At 40.1% G+C, this 18,357-nt stretch overlaps 1 protein-coding gene across 1 annotated transcript in view; it reads right to left on the bottom strand.

Annotated features, from left to right (window-relative positions):
• Positions 1–18,357, bottom strand: part of LOC117875041 — a gene marked incomplete in the record, with an annotated part of 112,106 nt that overhangs the window by 76,962 nt on the left and 16,787 nt on the right. Inside the window, 10 exon segments of the mRNA XM_034765903.1 lie at positions 474–674; positions 2,618–2,745; positions 5,450–5,642; positions 10,102–10,305; positions 10,411–10,546; positions 10,796–10,905; positions 13,426–13,587; positions 14,658–14,759; positions 15,079–15,231; positions 16,438–16,595. Coding sequence (XP_034621794.1) covers positions 474–674; positions 2,618–2,745; positions 5,450–5,642; positions 10,102–10,305; positions 10,411–10,546; positions 10,796–10,905; positions 13,426–13,587; positions 14,658–14,759; positions 15,079–15,231; positions 16,438–16,595 — 1,547 coding nt within the window.

The following is an 18,357-nucleotide window of genomic DNA, read 5'->3' on the forward strand; positions in this document are numbered from 1 at the left end:
TATTAATGATTTTTGTTTACATTTTCTTCAGTGGTGGAGAGGAGCAACATCAGACACTCAGACATGAGCTCTCAGTCTCCCATTGCATTAGTGTGACCACAGAATCTAATTTTAGTTTTTACATTTCCAGAGTTTGCTCAGCTTTTCTTCTCTTTGTCTCCAATTTCAATAAATGAAGTCTTTTAAAGTGTGTAAATTAAATAGAACTCTGCAATCTTTCCAACATTCACTTTGTGATTTAAGTGCAAGTCTCAGCTTTCTGCTGTTGACTTATAGGCATTTAATTTATGGAGTACCCATCCAATTTCATTGTTCGATTAATACTGAGAAGTTACAACCCAACTTAAACAGAAGCATTGCAAATCTATACCCAGAACACTCTAGGCTTCTTAGTGAATTGAAGTTATCAGTTCAAGTATCAGTTCCACCCTCCTGTTCTCCCACAGAATACATTGTAAACAAACCCTACTTACATGTTGGCTGAATATCTCTCTCACCAGCTGCAACTGAAGCCTGAGGCAGATGCATTCATCATCGTAAGTGTTCACAAAATACCTGAGGCTGAGATCAAATCGTGGGCGTTTGTGCATGATGTCAGTTATTGCTTGGGCCAAAGCAAATCTTTCCTCTGTATCCAGAGCATGCTGGTAAGCCTCAAAGTAACCATCTAGAAGCTGAAGGGATATTCAAAAGTGAGTACAAGTAACACGGACTTGTTTTCCTTTTTACTAGCCAAATATTCATTTTTTGCTGATAATGGAGAGATTTCAAGTACAACAGAGAGGCAAGCAAGACCAGACCATACCAGTAATCTATCTAGTATGGTATCCTGTTTCTGACAAAAGCCAGTACCAGAAGTTTAAGACATTTCTATAATAACCTACGAATGTAAGAAGTTTCTTCCAAGACCCAGGCAATTAGTGGCTGGTGTATGTCCTGAGGCATAAAGATTTTATCTATATGAAATTAAACACTGCTTAAGAGCTTCAGAATCTTTAATGTACTTCTCCTCATGACACCCCTGTGAGCAGGAACGGCGTCAGGGTTTTTGGCACCCTAGGCGGGGGTCCTTCCGCGCTCCCGGTCGGCGGCAGCAATTCTGCGGCAGGGGGGTCCTTCCGCACTCCCAGTCTTCGGGGCACTTCGGCAGCAGATCCTGGAGTGAGTGAAGGACCCGCTGCAGAATTGCTGCCAAAAACCCAGAGCGCAGCAGGACCCCCTGCTGCCGAATTGCCGCCCCCGCCAAATCCCGGCGCCCTAAGCGATCACCTAGGTCACCTAAATGGAAGCGCCAGCCCTGCCTGTGAAAAGTCTTTCTATCCCCATTATATTGATGGGGAACTCAGGCAGAGAGGCTACGCAACTTGCTCAAGGTCACCTCTGTGGCAGACCAAGGAATTAAACGCATTTCTCACAAGTCCTAGGCTAGGGCCCTAACCACTGGACCATCCTAATTCCTCAACACAAGTAGACTAGTATTATGCCCCTGCCAAGCTCCATGCCCTTGCCAGCCTGAAAGTTCCAGTCTCACCTTGAGACACCATATATTCCTATGTGGCAATGGCTGTAACACATACACAATATTTTCAAAAAATTCAAAGTATCAACCAATTTAAGAAGTGCAAAGACAATGAAGGGCTAATATGAGTAATAGAGACTTGCTGAGATAAACAACTGGATATAGGTATACATACCCCTTCTACCACAACAGCAAATGCCCAGGGGGTTTCTGAGAGTTAGCGTTCTTCTATTTGCTAAAATCTCTTTGCTTGGCACACAGAAACTCCCCTATGCTCTCTCTGCTGTTATGATGTGGCAGAGGAGCTGTGCTGGGAATAAGAATGAAGTAGAAATGGGCGATTCAAGTGTGTCAGAAGGGCCTTTACTCTGCTCTTCAGAAGCATCCATCAATGCTTCCTTGAACTGGGCTTTATGCCCTCACAATATAGTTCTATCACCACTCCCAGCTATATAAACTTCTTATTATCATCATCATCTATTATTTGTATTACTGCTCTAGACATGGACCAAGACCCCATTGTGCTAAACACCATACAAAATAGTTTTAAATCATCATCCTCTAGGTCTCTTATTCCATTCTTGTCTCATCTTAGTTTTTCAAATTATAAACTCTTTGGGCAGGAATGACCATGTGTATTCATTGGTGTTCTGTACAGTGCTCTTGCAAGCTATTGGCTCTTCCCTAAATTCTGTTTTTCCAACTGTTCTAGTGAAGAGCAAATCACGTAATGTCGATTTTTGAGTTTGCAGTACTCCAAAATTCAAGTGAGAAAAGGTTCTGCTCTATGTACAATCCAGCAGGTATGCTTGCTGAAAATGTGAGAGAGACTTCTATATTAATCCATGGCATTTCATACACTGATAACATAACTGACAGAAGAATTAATATTTAGCAACGACTATGTGATGCAACACATGAACATTTGTTTAGCAACATTGAAAACCATCTCTATCTTGTTCTCTAATATAACCAACAGTAGCAGGTTGTGTCAACTATATGAATCTTCCATATTGGAAGATTAAAAAAAAAATGAATTGGAGATTAACTGGTCTGTATTAATCGTTTTCAGAGTTTCCACATCGGGTGGGGATGTACCTGACGTTTATTCTCTAAGAGAGCAGCTTCACAAGTCCAAATGTCAAGCAGCACCGCAAATCGATCCACAGATGCATGCGCCCACGCTAAGAGGTTGTCATCCCTGGATTGATGGTATGTCACGTAGCCTAGGAAAGAAAGTGAACAGTCAGTAGATGTTGGTGTTTTTAATGGGAGACACCTTTGTTTTAAGATCTCTGTTTAAGTACACATGCACACACCCCTCTTCCTAAGATAAGGTATTATTGCACTTGGTTTTTGCTTTAAAAAAACAAACAAACAAAAACCAACTACGCCTGTCCCTAATCCCTGTTCTGGGATTTATGACAACACTTTGGGAAGCCCGTGGATAGTGCTATATGCACAGGGCAATCTTCTACATCCTCTGATGTGCATCACCAGGTTATAGAATGAGATAATTGAAAGCATGTAATGGAAGACTTACTTACAGATACTTTTGAGATTAGTATCAACTAGAAAAATTTTTAACTGCTGACTTCATGCCTCTTTTAGTCAGTTGTCAATTTCAGCATCTCCAACTGGTCAGCAGCTCTTACAGGTGACTAGTCTGAGGGGATTTACACAAGAGACAACACAGAAGCAGGCCAAGATAGGTTTTAGAGTAATTTACACATGCCAAATTTTCTGAAACTTGACATCACCCTATTTATTTACAAAAAGAGAGACTCTGTTTTACCTTTACCAGGGAATAGAAGGCCAGACAGCAGATTTAAAATTCCACAGCTTCTGGGGGCCTCTATGCAGTCTAAAATGCAAAAACCAAGTGTCTGGGATATTTTATTTGAATATGTGCGATCCATCAAACACACACACACACATTCAAACAAATGCTGTTTGGTGTAAAGGGAAAAGAGGGATGGGCAGTGTTTGGGAAACTCCAGGTCAAGAGGCATAAGTCAGGAGAAACCCAAAGAGGTTGAAAAGTACACTTGTTAGTTTGTCAGAGGATTTAATCTTAGTTGCAGTTATCTCTACCTCCTCACTCCAAGACTTCAGAGCTCACAAAGGAAACCTGCATACCCAGCAGGAGGCACAGTAGTGCAGAGAGCTCTTCACAGTGCTGAAACCAGAGTCTTACTTTCAGAGGACTTCTTCTTGGAGGAAGTCAATTCTAGTTAGTTTAGCCCTGTGTGTGAAGAAAGGGACAAAATATTGGTCTGCACTGGCAGCCAGTGAGACTCCTCGAACAAGCAATGATTCCAGCTGCCTGGTTATGGTTTTATTTCTTAATAAATATATGGAGAAGCAAATCAAAAGTGTCTGAATAGCTCATAAATTGCCTGCCTAGTTAGTTTTATTTATTCTCCCCATTTGGAAAGGATGCTATTACATTAAAAATGTAGTTTTCTTTGTCAACAAAAGATAAATCCCACAAAATGATCTGAAATACTCAACTTCCTCAGGGCAAATTCACCCCTAGTGCAAATGGGTGACACTCCACTGGCTGTCCTCCAGCTCCAAATTGCAACAACAATCCTTTATTTTGATAACTGGACGGGACAAGAGGATTTTGAACCCAACACTGCTGTTCCTGAACTGGTTGAAGGGGTTACCATTAAAGCATTTATTGCCTATGATAGCAAAGCCCCTGGCTCCTCATCACATTCAGTCCCTGTTGATCCAGTCAGAGAGACTGGAACCAGGATCTTTGGCATGGGAATGTAAAGAACTAGGACAAAAATAATCCACAACAGGCTGTGCATTCATGGACCTCAGATGAGATGGGAGACTGAAGATTTAAGCAATTTATAAGCACAGAAACTGCCATACCAGATCAGGACAGTCATCCATCTCTTCCAGCCTCCTATCTCCCACAGTGGTCAGTGCCAGATGCTTCAGAGGAAGGTTTAAAAACCCCTGCAGAAGGCAGTTATGAAGGAACCTGCCCACAGAGAAAGATATTTCCTAACCCCTTCTCCCCCCACATTAATGCTTGGCTTATGCCCTGAAGCAAGATGTAGGTACACCAGCCTACTAAAGCTTGCCGGACTTATTGCTATCCATCAATATGTGTAATTGATTTTAAAAAGGTGTGTATTAGTTAAAGCTTTAAAAAAAATGTGTTGAAGGCCATATAACATATCCCGCCACAATTAAAAATAATTCCTCTCCTGTACTATTAGAAACCTTTTCCTCTACTATGTATAATTATATGCATGTGTAGCTGTTTATTCATAGTTTTCTAATGTTTCTTCACTCTGTTTCCTTGATTGTTTAATCTCCTTCTCCCTCCTTCCATTTCCCCACAAGTACAGTTTCTTTTTCAGCAGCAGTTTGTAACCCAGTCACTTTCAAGTCATTTCCTATGGTAAAAAACTAAATCTGTAATGTGAAATAATTGGCAGCTTAGTTTTTACCACAACAGAGAGCAGGTTAAGAGTGGCTGGAGATGCATAAAGTCCCGAGCTGTCTTTTGAGCAGCACTTTCAGAAGCAGCAGTAGTTTAAAAACTACAAACTTTTTCCTCCTCTAGCCCATCCCTGTCACCTTCAGTTGCATATTTTCACCCCACGCTCAGGCCACTTCAATAATCTGTCTTCCCTCATTAACTCTGTTTAGTATAACGAGGTCCCAGGTGTATCTTGTGGGCAGAGCACTGGAGTGGCATCAGCAATAAGTGACAATCTTTCCAAGTGCTTGGACACTATTGTAATGGATGTGGTATAAAAACCTACATAGAATGAGTAGGAAAGGCTCCAGATGTTCAATCGGAAAACGGTTCTGCACAGTGTCCATAGCCACACTTCAAAAAAGTCATAGCGTAAGTGCAGTTTGACTCCCTGCTTTTGAGCTATCAGCATTTGATCTTACTTTTATCTTGTTCAATGTACTGGCTTGCCACGAGCAGCAGCTGATTTTCAAGGTCCTTCAGGTCCTTTAAAGCTACATCGTACATGATGTAAGCTCCTCGCTGGTCCTGTGTGTGAATGTATTCATCTTGAGTGGTGTAAAAGTCATCATGATTTTCCACCTCAGAAAATTCCATGAACTGTGTACTGTGGACCTGTGCAATGGCAAAACCCAAGCGACATTGTGATACCAGCAATCAGTTTTTACAAGACATGCAATGATGCACACCAATATATCTAAGAGCAGGCCTGAGCCTAGAGGAGACTGCCAGGTCACCAAACAGCAATAAAGTACAGCCATAAATCAAAATTATACAAGAAAAGATATCACATTTCTGTGCTTCTATCTTATGAAAGCTATTTTGTTATGGAGTGATATGGGTTGTAAATGAGTTTCCATTATTAGCTGGATTTTGCCTTCATGCCCCAAAACCACACAACAAAATGTAATATAGGCCTCAAAATTGTTAGATTAGCTCAAGATAGGATTTTTTTCTACCAATAATGAATCAGACAAGGGCTTCCTTAATTATGACACTCACGTAGGTGTTCACAATCTTTTTTTTAAAGTCTTCTACCTTTCTGCCACTTTGTAACAAAAAAGCAAAAGAGAAGTAAAATAAAATTTAGTTTGTCAGACTTCTTTTCAACTATTGTTTTCCTTATCTTTACCAATTCCGTAATATTGCTTGTCATGCATTTCTGTGTTATATAACATTTTGAAGGATTTAGGTTCTGAAGTGGCTTATTAACTGACGTGTGTGTGCTGGATTGTACAACATTTATTTGCAGGTACTGAACTAATGGGATAATTTAACATTTACCGATAGCTGTTATTCCTCTAAAATCAGCAGCATCTTTAAAAGAGTTGGTCCAGATTACTTACTCTGGCACTGTGCCATTATTCAATATTGTTCCGTAACATCCCTGGCACGAGCTTCATATTGCAACTAATAGTAGTGGTGCTGGCTTTCAAAGCAGTAGAAGCTAAGACGGGAGGGGGGAGGGGAGAAAAAAAAGGCACTTTTCTTCTAGAATAAGAGTATCCACATGGGGAATTTGGTATGACAGTTAATTCCCCAGTGTAGACAAACCCTTGGCATACAGCCGTGCCTTATTTTAATTTATTTTTTAAATCCAGCAGGGACATGGTCTGTCTGGATGTTTTGGCCCCTGCTGGAGACATCGGTGCCCTTATACCTCTGCTTAAGAAAAACCTGCTCAGGCCAGGCCACTAGTAAGATCTAGTCCTCCAGAGGCCTAGAAGGGCCAGAAGGTGACGTGAACCAAGAGGGAGCCAGCAGGCCAGTTAAGAAAACTTGTCTGCTTCTTGTAGTGCTGGGTGACTCTGGGAGACAGGAGGAACCCCCAGGGTAAACCCAGAACCCCAGGGCCTTATTGGGTCCTGGTCTTAAAGTGCTGCAGCAAAACACCTGCTTTTACATTTGTTTGTTTAAAGGCACAGACCACCAGATTCTGAATTGGTAACTATTTATTGTAAACTGAGGCAGGGACCATCTGCAATGCCATGCCTTCACACAGGGGGTGAAACAGCAGTGAGGGGAACCTCTTGCAAGAAGTTACCGTATTTGCTTAATATCGTTTTACAAGATCCTTATTCTTTATTTATATGCAAAATCTGTTTTTACTTTTCTGTGTCTAATACACCCTCCTAATTTGCACTGTCCAATATTCTAGTGTAATATCTTAACACTGCCAGCCCTCCTCCTCTCTTTGGTTTTACTAAGATCCGCCTCTTGACCCTAAGAAATCAGTGATGTCAAACAAGTTTACCTCTCACAATTGGATACCTTCCAAAACTCCATTAGAAAGAGAGATGGGCAAAGCAGAATACTTGCCCTAGGCAAGGCATTAATTTTAATGGAAACCTCACCACACCAAATAAATCAATGCATTGCCCAATGCTCTTTAATTGTCTTAGTAGTAACAGAATGTTAACTGCAGAGATCTGTGCTGGACTAGAGAAATATTCATATTTCACCAGCCAGTAAATGCCCACAAAAACCTACGTTTAATTTAAATGTTGTATTAGATCAGCTTGTTAGCATTCTTTTATTCTTTCTGATAAAAGTCTGTGCTCTTTGTTCTTTACTTACATTTCTGAAGTAAGTATTAAGCTTCAGTGCTCTCAGAAGTGACAAGGTAGGGAATTTGCTAAAGTCTAAAAAATCCTTTATAGCAGAATCAAGTTAAGCTTGATTTAGATAAGTAACTGAGCAAATATCACAGTGAGAAGCACAATACAAGGCAGAAGTTTTAAGGAAATTCCTACATCAATTGAGGGAAGACTCTGTGATTTTGCTTTTTCACCCTACCCCCTCAATTTCCAATTGGTCTTTGCTATTTGTTTTTCCATTAGACCTCAGTCTGGAAGTGGTCATCACAATATATTGCGAAATATGAGGAGAACCCCACAAAACTGGAGAATCCTGCCCCCTTCAAAAAACAAAAAAACAAAAACCCAGGGAGCATCCCTGCAATGTTTATGGTTTTGAGCCACATTTTAAAGAAGCCTCAACCGGGCCCTCAACTTGATGCCCACAATTGTTTGTGGGTGCAAATAAGGTTTTTAGAAATCCGGCTGTACATCTGTGCCTCCAGATCAGGTAGCTGTGTGTCTAGGTGGTGTTATTGGTGCCCACCATTATTTGTGCCTGTTATTTTCTCCTGTAGCTGCTCAGAGCCACTAAGACCACAAAACCCACATAGGATTACAAAGTAAATTTTAACACCCTTTACATACTTCCGTCCACAGTGCATCACTACACTTGACTCTGTCTACCTTGATTACAGTACCCTCCAATGAGAGAATGCTGTTCCAAGCCAACTCCTGGGACTGAAGGAGGAGGGATGCAGCCCAGAGGGATTTTTAGTTTCACTCAATATATTTCTTGAATGCCCTTGCATCCTGAAACTGAGTGTCATGCTTCTGATGCCTCCAGTCCCAACCAGCCTGAGGTTGGAATGTGTAATGGTAGCCTTAAATCTGGGTTTCCTGCCCAGCAGTGTGGTGTACTAACTGTACACTGAATGCCCAGCTCACAGATTACAGTCTTATCAAAATGATATAGTCATAATACACATGAGCTTGTCTAACTGGACTCACATGACGGGTGAGAACTATAAAATTTGGCACCACCAGCTTGAAGTTACAGCATAATTAGTTAATAAGGCAGAGCAGGCTTGAGGCTCTGTAGATTAGTCTGCCAGGAATGCAGTTATATTATTGTTATAAACTTCCTAAGAGACAGCCTTTGCAGTGTGTTAACGAATCATATTAGAAACTGTTGTTAGGGAAACACTGGAGGATGTGCTACCAACTGCATTGCCAGTTGAACTGTTGTCGGTTTAGTAAATAATATTTATCTTGGCTTTAGTTGAAGTTCAAATGTATACATCAGTACCTTTGAATTATCTTGGAAAAGCAAATTGATTATTTCACTATAACTCATAATTACACCCTCCCCCCACCCCGACACACACACAGTATTTAGCAGTCACTTTCCAGATCACAGAGTGCTGGGAAAAATGTGGTCAGGGTTGTTCCTTACACCATCTTCCACATTTTGAGCAAGAAGGAGAGAGAAATAAAGAAACCTTATGCAAATGAACTCATCATAACCCTGCTGTGAAGTAGTTCATCCAACTGGTACTATGAAGTATTTCTCAAGCAAAAAAGAAGCCAACTTTTCCGAAAGAGAGAGCGAATGCAGTATATACACAGTATGGGGGGAGAGATAGCTCAGTGGTTTGAGCATTGGCCTGCTAAACCCAGGGTTGTGAGGTCAATCCTTGAGGGGGCCATTTAGGGAACTGGGGTAAAAATCTCTCTGTGGATTGGTCCTGCTTTGGTTGGACTATAGATGACCTCCTGAGGTCCCTTCCAACCCTGATATTCTATGATTCTATGTCCAGGGAACATGCTATGGTACTGCACATGAATTTGGCGTGGCAATAGTAAAGCCAGCAGCAAGTTTTGAAGCTTACCCTGAACAGGTTTCATAGCACAAACACATTGTTATAGATAAATAATATTATAATAGTGTTCTGTGTATTCCACATATTTTACAGAGGGGAAAAATTTTTCACATGTCAAAATGCTTAAAAATCTTACTGAAACGATTTTGTGTATACCTTCACCTGTAAAGCCAAGTCCCATAGTTACAGCATTCCACCTACACAGACCTCAGAGGAAGATTTAAAAAAAAACAACCCCTGTAACTAATACTTCTAGAGGTTTCAAAGTATTACTTAAAACAGCTTTTTCCATACATTGTATTAAGGTCTGGTATCTCAGGGTTCCCAGGCTAGAATCAAATGCTGTGTTCCCCCATAGGAAAACCTTACCAACTGCATATACCTCCCAGTTTTAGGCCATGACAGGTCACAAGATAACAGGTCTTAAAGTTGTCAGGTAAAGAATCAAAGGAGGAGGGTAAATGCAATTCAGATAGCTCAGCAATTTATCCTATCACAACAAAGTTTCCAATGGACAGATAAAAAGACTAAAAAAACCAAAGAGGAACCTATTACATATTCCTATTTCAATCTATGTTTTGGATGACCTTTTTATAGAGTTATTGAATGGATCACCTTGAAGTCAGCTGGTGTATAATGGACATAGTGGTGAGAACCAAGACCACCAGAAACTCCAATGCCTCCTTTGATAGCATTTACCCAACAGGTATCTTCAGCACTGGGGACTAGATTACCAGCATGCAGGGTGAGACCTGAGGTGCTGATTGTTAAAGTTCGCTCAACAGATCTGAAGTAGTTCAGGATTCCCAGGCAGACCCGCTGAAACAAAGGAGATACATAAACATACATTACTATAGCTTAGGTAGGATTACACAGACGTTGTGCCCTTGAAAAATTAACTCTGACACGGGCTTTTGTTTTTACCTGGAGCTCTCTGATTCTCAGGTGACGTAAGTAAAGGACGGACAAGTAGGCTCCTTTCCTCATGATCAGGTCCTTATTGTTGGCCTCTGTGCCCTCATCTAAACCCAGCAGCTGCAAGGTGGTTACGAAACTATACCTTTTTCCAGATAGAAGAAAATTAAGTCATTGTTCCTTGAATTGATTTCTAAAACCCATCTAAATTAAAAAGCCCTTTCATGTCCTGTCTAGAAGCGAACTACTGCCTATTGAATTAACTCCATGGAAACCTGCAGCATAGAACAACAAAATACAGAAGAGAGGACTAATGTTTCTGGCAGAGTCACACTTTGAAGATGGGGCAAGTGTAAGCATTTATTTTTCTTTACTAAGAAGAATATAGTTTTACCCTCTTTCTTTCTTCTTCCTGGAAGATCCTGGATTCTTGCTGAGACTGATCGTTTCCATACCCTTCTCATTCATAGCCACGGCAGGATTATTATCCTCTGTGTTTTGATCCTGTTTAAAAAAAATAATTAAAAAAAAGTTAAAAAATGTGTTTTGAGAAGATGCTGACCGTTCTTGTTGTCAGCATTATACAAAGGCCTTATCATAAAAACCAGAGGTCCAGGGGTGGACTGCAGAGAGCTTATTGCCGGACTGGAGACTAGCATGAGCTAAAGCAAGGGAAAAATCAGCACTGACACATAAGAAGATTGGCAGCAAGTAAATCCCTCAAATAAAAAGATGACTGGAAACAATTCTAACGGATTTTTAGTAGATTTCAATTATTTGTATCTGAATTTCAAAAGGCCTAAAATCACAGATTTCCCATTCAAATCAAGAAGGGAGCCAACATTAGAATAAGCCTTAATTTATACTTAATGAAGAATGTCCAGTAATTCTCTCTCATCTGGACCTCCTCCGAGCCTACATGCAGACATACAAATGAAGGATCAAACCCAGACTCCTAAGGACACTATTATAATAGTGATTGGAACTGTATAAGTGTCCCCCGCCCTCCCCCCAATTCAGGGCTGTAGATAATATCTTTGAAATACTTTGTAGTGATGTCTGTTTTTCTAGGCCCCTTCCAACCCCACAATAAAAATAAAAATGTAAAGATTAGTCAGGAAAATAGCTAGTACTGCCCATCCATCACCACCTCCATCAAGGCCTGATTCCAATCTTGCTTTCTCTAGCGTAAATCAGGAGTTACTCCCCTGAAGTCAATGTAGTTACACTGGTGTTAAAACTGGCATTTATTTATTAAACTACCCACCCACGCACCCAGTGCTAGTTGGCATCAGAAATCTGTATTCTTTAGAAGGCAACAGGACAGTGAAGGGATTACGAGTCTGTTCTTTTCTTGCTGTTAGGATTCAGGTTTGCAGTCAATCTGACTGCTCCACTGCACTCACTGAAGTTAGTGGGAGTCTTGTATGCAGCTTGGACCTTGAGTTTCATTACAGCACATTCTCTGTTCAATATTGCATTAAAAAGTAAAGGCATCTGATGAGAGATTTTATTGGTCTTCTCTGATTTTTCAAGCAAAGGATAGATCGATGCCAAAGCAGACTGTTGAGCTCAGCTCTTGCAGAGCTGGTATGCAGACAAGAGAATTGCCACTGTTGTATTTTTCTTCCAAGGCAGCGTGACAAATAGCTTGGTGACCTACACCCTTGTCTGGAGCAGTTTCATGAAGACACTGGTAAAGGATGTAACCACAGAATAGTTCTCTTGGACCGACGTGGCTGTTTAGGCACTTACCGATGAAAGCACTTGACACTCATTGTTCCCATTGAGGCTTTGGTCTCTCAGGACTGTATTCCAGTTGTGTGGATACAATCTTTCCAAGTCATATATTGCCATTCAACATCTGACAACAACATTTAATAAGCTTGACAATAGTTGGTTTCACAGGACGTGCCAACCAGTCTCTTCAAATCAGAGAGACAGTCACATGAAATGATAAGTGTATAAAGGCATATATTGAGAGGCTCCCCTTGCCTCTAAGAGGGGGCTCAAACAATCTCGCCAGAAAAAGAAAATTGGGCATTTAGCTCGTCACTTTAAAGAGATTCATACAGTTTTGGTGCTGTTCCCCTTTTTGACACTTGATGTGGTTTTACCTCATAAGAATAGGGCAGTTTGAGAAAAGTGATTCCCCTTTACAGCCATCATTTTCCAGAATCATTCAATGCTGTATGGACAATCACCAACGGAAAAGGAAACAATACTAGACTTAATATCAAGTCAAGTGAAGCATCTGATTGCAGATGTAGGCAGTTCAGAGATTAAAACATAAAATCACATCATATACCAAGAGTTGTTAGTGTGGAAGCTGTTAATTGCATTTCTGACACAAAAGGAGGAATGGGCAATAAGTCTTAGTTAGCTGAATATTATTAAAATTCAGGGATTAGTCACAGGAATTGCGGATGGGGAGGAAGCAAAAAAAAACCCCACATATCGCAGCTGCTTCAGGGGAATTTGCAGTAAGACAACTGGGCCCCATTACTAATTCCAAGATAATTTGTTCATGTCTTTACCTCTAAAACTTTGAAGATGAATCATGTCATCCCCTTTTGAACTGTTCCCCAACTACAGAAACCTTCTTAAAACCAAGCCCACAAATTCAACTTCCCCTCTCAATTGCCAAATTTGCCCTCATACTCACCCAATTAAAAAGCAAGCCAATCTAATGTCAGACTCAGGTGTGAACTTTCATAGATCCTCCAGAAACCTGAATCAACCTGTTTGATCCCTCCTCCTCATTTCCTGCTGCTGTACACTCCTGTAACTACCATGACCTGGCCCTTTTCCCTGTTGTTAAACCCACCCCACAACCCTATGAGAAACAACATCCTAGGAGGGAGACCGAGTTTTGGAAGATAGGGAACTTCATGGTCTCCCTACAGAAGCTTTCAATGCAGAGGCTCTTCATCATCACTGATTAAAATGAAGATTTTCTAATAAAGAGTTACTAGTCCATAATATAGTTACACAAGTTTCACCTGATCTTCCCCTTCAAAATACCTGCTGGAGCTCTGAGTTGCTATAAATTCTCTCCCAGATTCGATCATAGTTATGCTGTCTTGAGCTGTGAGAAGTCACAAAACTTGATCGCACTGGACTTGGCTCTAGCACTTCTGTCGCATGCTCCTGGAGAACGTCAATCACTTGCTCCATATCAGAAACCTTATTGCAATAACATCGAATAACCAAGAGTTAAGATTCACAAGGCAAACCTAAAAGCAAGGCCATCCTTTTTTGAGGAGTTGGGATGAGTTCTAGGGAATTTAGCAAGGCAGCTTAACACCTCCATCCAATTCATTATATACCTGCAAACTTTTTAAAAAGACTAGATTTCACTCTGATGGATCCCTTTAAGGAATGGAAAGATGTGATATAGAAGAAAAGATGTATATGATGCACTGACTGTAGCTGCTCCATATTTAGGACTGAAATTGGCGTCTCATCGTAGGCCCAACTTTCAAACCCGTCTCTTCACACCAAACATTCCCAAAAGAAACAAATCCACCTGAAATTACACATGCCAAATCATGCCATATTATTAAGGCACTATAACAGTGCCTTAATAATAATATGATACTACAGTAAAGTCTCTCAAGAGTCTTCTGAAACAAGACTCATGAAAGATTAATGCACACATACTCTACGAGTTTCAGGTTCACATAATATTTCTTTTCCAGTTCTAGATTAAACTAGAAGCTGAAACTGCTAAATGCTGTGAGAGATGCTATTCTCGTGGTATTTCAGGCCCTACCAGGATAATAAGTGCCTACAATTTCACTAAAGAGCCTTCTCTTGTGCGATTTCTAGATAAATTCTTCAGGCTTAATTCAGATCTAGTTTACAACAGTGTATGATGGGAGTAATGCCACTGACATCAACTGTAAAACTGCTGTATGCAAGATCAGAATCAGGCCCAAGAGGTGTAAATACCTGGAGTTTAACCTGAACTATGCTCTGGAAATTTTGAAAGCTTAGTCAAGTAAGCAACCTGCATTCTGAATCTTTTGAAATTTTCCTATCCTTGATATTCACGGAAAAGAGAAGAAAAAATGAAGATCCACTACTAAATTGATGCAGATTTTTTTATGTACCATATGTCTGAATTCTACAGTCTGAAATGTAAGCCTGAGACAAGCTTTTTGCACAGGCAAGCTCTTTCTCCAGGCATTTAAAGTTCCCCGAGAGTACTCGGTAAATAAATAGAATATATTTAAAATAGTCTATTTACTTACCTCTAAAAACTTTGATTGAAGATGCAATAGTTCATCCACTTTTTTCCATTGTTTCAGTTTTGCCAAAAGCTTTTGCTGCCAGGGATCTTGTTTGGGCTTAATCTGGTTGACAGACAAGCCAGGGCAAAATTTATAAATAGGACTTAAATGTTGTATATGAATAGAAGCCAATATACACAATAAAGTATATGCATTACATTCATTTTAATTCACTTTTTTGCCTGAAGTGAAATCAGAAATAGACCCCGTGTATATGACGGTAGTTAGACATGGTTTTGGAATTTTCAAAACAAATAAAAATGGGTCATTACTGGGTCATTTTAAAAGTAAATGGCTTGAAAGCGTCTTGCTACATTCTGAATTGCAGTTACAATAGTTTATCAACAGAGCAAAAAGGGAAAAATAAATCACTTATTTTTACCTTTATAAAAGGAATCCAGTTGGCTCTCTTTTTCAAAGCCATGCTAGGTCCTAAAATACCCCAGTTTTCTGCCCCAGGCACCCCTGCATCATACACTGGAAAGGTTCTCATTGTCTGCTGTTTGCTGAAGACACTTCGAAATTTCCGGATGACCTGAAAGGCATATGGAGAAGGTTCTCAACAGGTTTCACAAAACAGGACAGGTTTCCAATATTAACCACTGAACAACCAACTACAGTATGTCCTAATCTCTTCCAGTTGGTCATATGAACTCATTGATAGGATCAAAATGTTCCATGCTTCCTTCACACATCTTTACAGCAGAGGTGATGAAACTGCCCTGCTCTTACTTTGGGTACCTCGAAGAAGAAGAGTGATATTTTCAAAAGCACTCAGCATTGGCCTAATTCTCCTTCTGTTGAAGTTAATGGAAGTTTTACTGTTGGCGTCAATGAGAGGAGTTAGCCCAGTCCTGAGTACTTTCGAAAATCCTGTCCAAAAGGAACAGGCACCTGCCTATTGACAAACAGTACAAGTATTCTACATATGGCCCAATCCTGCAATCATTTCTGCACATGCTTAGTCTCAATGAGGTGATTGAGACTACTCGTGCTAAATTTTAAGCATGTACCTAAGTGGATATTTTATTAGGGGCAATATACACTTTAGAGAGAATTGATATTATGCACCTGCTCTGCATCCTGGACATGTAAAGTACACCTCTACCCCGATACAACGCTGTCCTCGGGAGCTAAAAAAAATCTTACCGCATTATAGGTGAAACCGTGTTATATTGAACTTGCTTTGATCCGCCGGAGCGCGCAGCTTCCCTGCCCACCCCCCCCCCCCACCCCCCGGAGCACTGCTTTACCATGTTATATCCGAACTCGTGTTATATCACGTCGCATTACATTGGGGTAGAGGTGTAGTAAAATAGAGAAAATTGTTCGCAAACTGGTAATTTTTAGCCTGCATGGATTTGTTAAAGTAACTATTAATGACCTGTAAAAGCCAGATTCCTAGTGGTAGTAACTAATGCCTGTAATACATGCTAAAACTAAAGGGGAAAAATTGAGAAATGAACTTGTGTGAAAGGGCAGGAGGGTGACTGGATAGAATAAAGCTATGGAATCCTTCATTTTACTAAGAACAGTAATGTTAAGAACAGCAATACTAGGATTTTTTGGCTATTACTGTAATATGTTTATAAGGGAAGCTATACAGGCCTTTTACTGCTCTCTATATAAATGTACTTCCTACCAAGAACACAGAATTCACACTATTCCTGTAATGCAATACAACCTACAATACATGTGTTCTCCTGCCAAACCTCATATCATTTTGTAATTCTTCAGTTACCAGGGAAAAAAGCTCCATCTCATTAGCAGAGTTCTTGAGATTCTCCGTATCATAGCAGACACCAAAGTGAGAAAGCAGAAGTCGGAGCTGAGGTTTCAATTCTTCAGTCTCTGTTGTGTGTTGGGGCAGCGTGAATACAGCATCCTTGCTGTGTGGTCCTACAAAAGGCCAGAATCAAACTAACAGCAGTTTGTAACAGTTATTAGCAATAGCTGAGGAGCAGTGGATTCTAGAACATGCTGCAGTTCTTTATTGGGGACTATATAGTACTACTGTTTTCCCACTTCTTTTGTATGTACAGATTAAAATCTGGTGTTTAGTCTGATAGGCAACAGCCATTGGATTCTAAATGGATATTTTTATTAAAACCTCCACCATCACCAAAGACAAAATACTAATAGCTATTCTTGATGCACAGACCTGCAATATAATGTGCTGTTGTTGCTGCTGCAGCAGTAGCCATCTGCCAGCACTGAAACAAACTTTACTGCTTGAATTTTAATAACATCATTGTCTTTTTGAAAGCCATGGTGCCAATAGCCTGCCAAATCAAGTCTTCACAGTCTACAAGCAACTAAAGTATGTTTCTATTATAGCATGAGTGTTGCCACTGTAAATAATACTGTTGTGATAATGCCATGAGTTTTTCTTCAATAACATGCTTCCAGAAACAAGATTCCCTCTTCTCATGTCTATTAGGGATGGGTGAACTAGCTTGAAATAACCCCCCTTCCTCCCAAGTAAATCACCCATTTTTAGAATATTTTGGGGGAAGTCGTGAAATGGTTAATTATTTTTCTCCCTTATTCCTTTTTCCAGCTGTGTCTGAAACCAGACTTGCCAAAGTCTTTTCAGCCAACCTAATTATCTGTGTTGCCTGCAAATTTTGTTAACTTACATTTCTCCCCATTTTTCAGATGTCTAGTAAATATATTAACACTGGCCCTAGCACGGAACTTCAGGCTGCCAAACCTTTGCTATACTGAAAATTAATTAATGACCATTAATTCTTATTTTGTTTGTCTATAAGCCAGTTTCTAACCCTTGACAATTATTCACATCTCATCAACAGCTATTTAGTTTCTTTAACAGCAGAAAGTCCAAATAAATATCAACTCCTTTCTCCTTTATCCAGTATTTTGTCGACATACTCATTGAATTCTGATTGATATGTTACAATTTGCTAAAGTTCAATCAGACTCATGGGGTTTCAGTGGAACTATATATAACCAAATACATTATCTCATTGCTTTGGCAGTAATGGGCCATCTGTGTTCCCATTCTACACTTCACTTTGTCTTCGCTTTTAATGTTTTGTTTAATCATTTGTTGTTTAATCTATGCAGTTCAGATGTAGATAATAGAAGGCTGAAATCTGCAATGTTAATATAATATCGTACAAACATTAGATAACGAGTTATTGAAGTAAACACAAAAATAAGCAAAGTCACCTTTGAGTAGCTTTTTGTTACTATAAGGCCCCATTCCCCAGCAAAGCGAATACCACATGTACTCTAAAACATGCTGCATGGTATAAAATGATGATATTGTGGGGGAGGAAGGCAAGCCAGGATATTTCCCAGGATAGTGCACAGTGATAAAATTAACAATACTCTAAAAATATTCTCAAAACCACTGGGTGATCCTCTGCCAACTCATTCTCTACTACGAACTAGCAGAAGTTACTAGATCACAGGCCCTGGTTCTCATGGAAGACTTTAATCACCCTGGAAAAAGAAGAACAGGAGTACTTGTGGCACCTTAGAGACTAACAAATTTATTAGAGCATAAGCTTTCGTGGACTACAGCCCACTTCTTCGGATGCATATAGAATGGAACATATATTGAGGAGATATATATACACACATACAGAGAGCATAAACAGGTGGGAGTTGTCTTACCAACTCTGAGAGGCCAATT

This window comes from Trachemys scripta, chromosome 3 (genome assembly GCF_013100865.1).
Source record: "Trachemys scripta elegans isolate TJP31775 chromosome 3, CAS_Tse_1.0, whole genome shotgun sequence".
Lineage (NCBI taxonomy): Eukaryota > Metazoa > Chordata > Testudines > Emydidae > Trachemys > Trachemys scripta.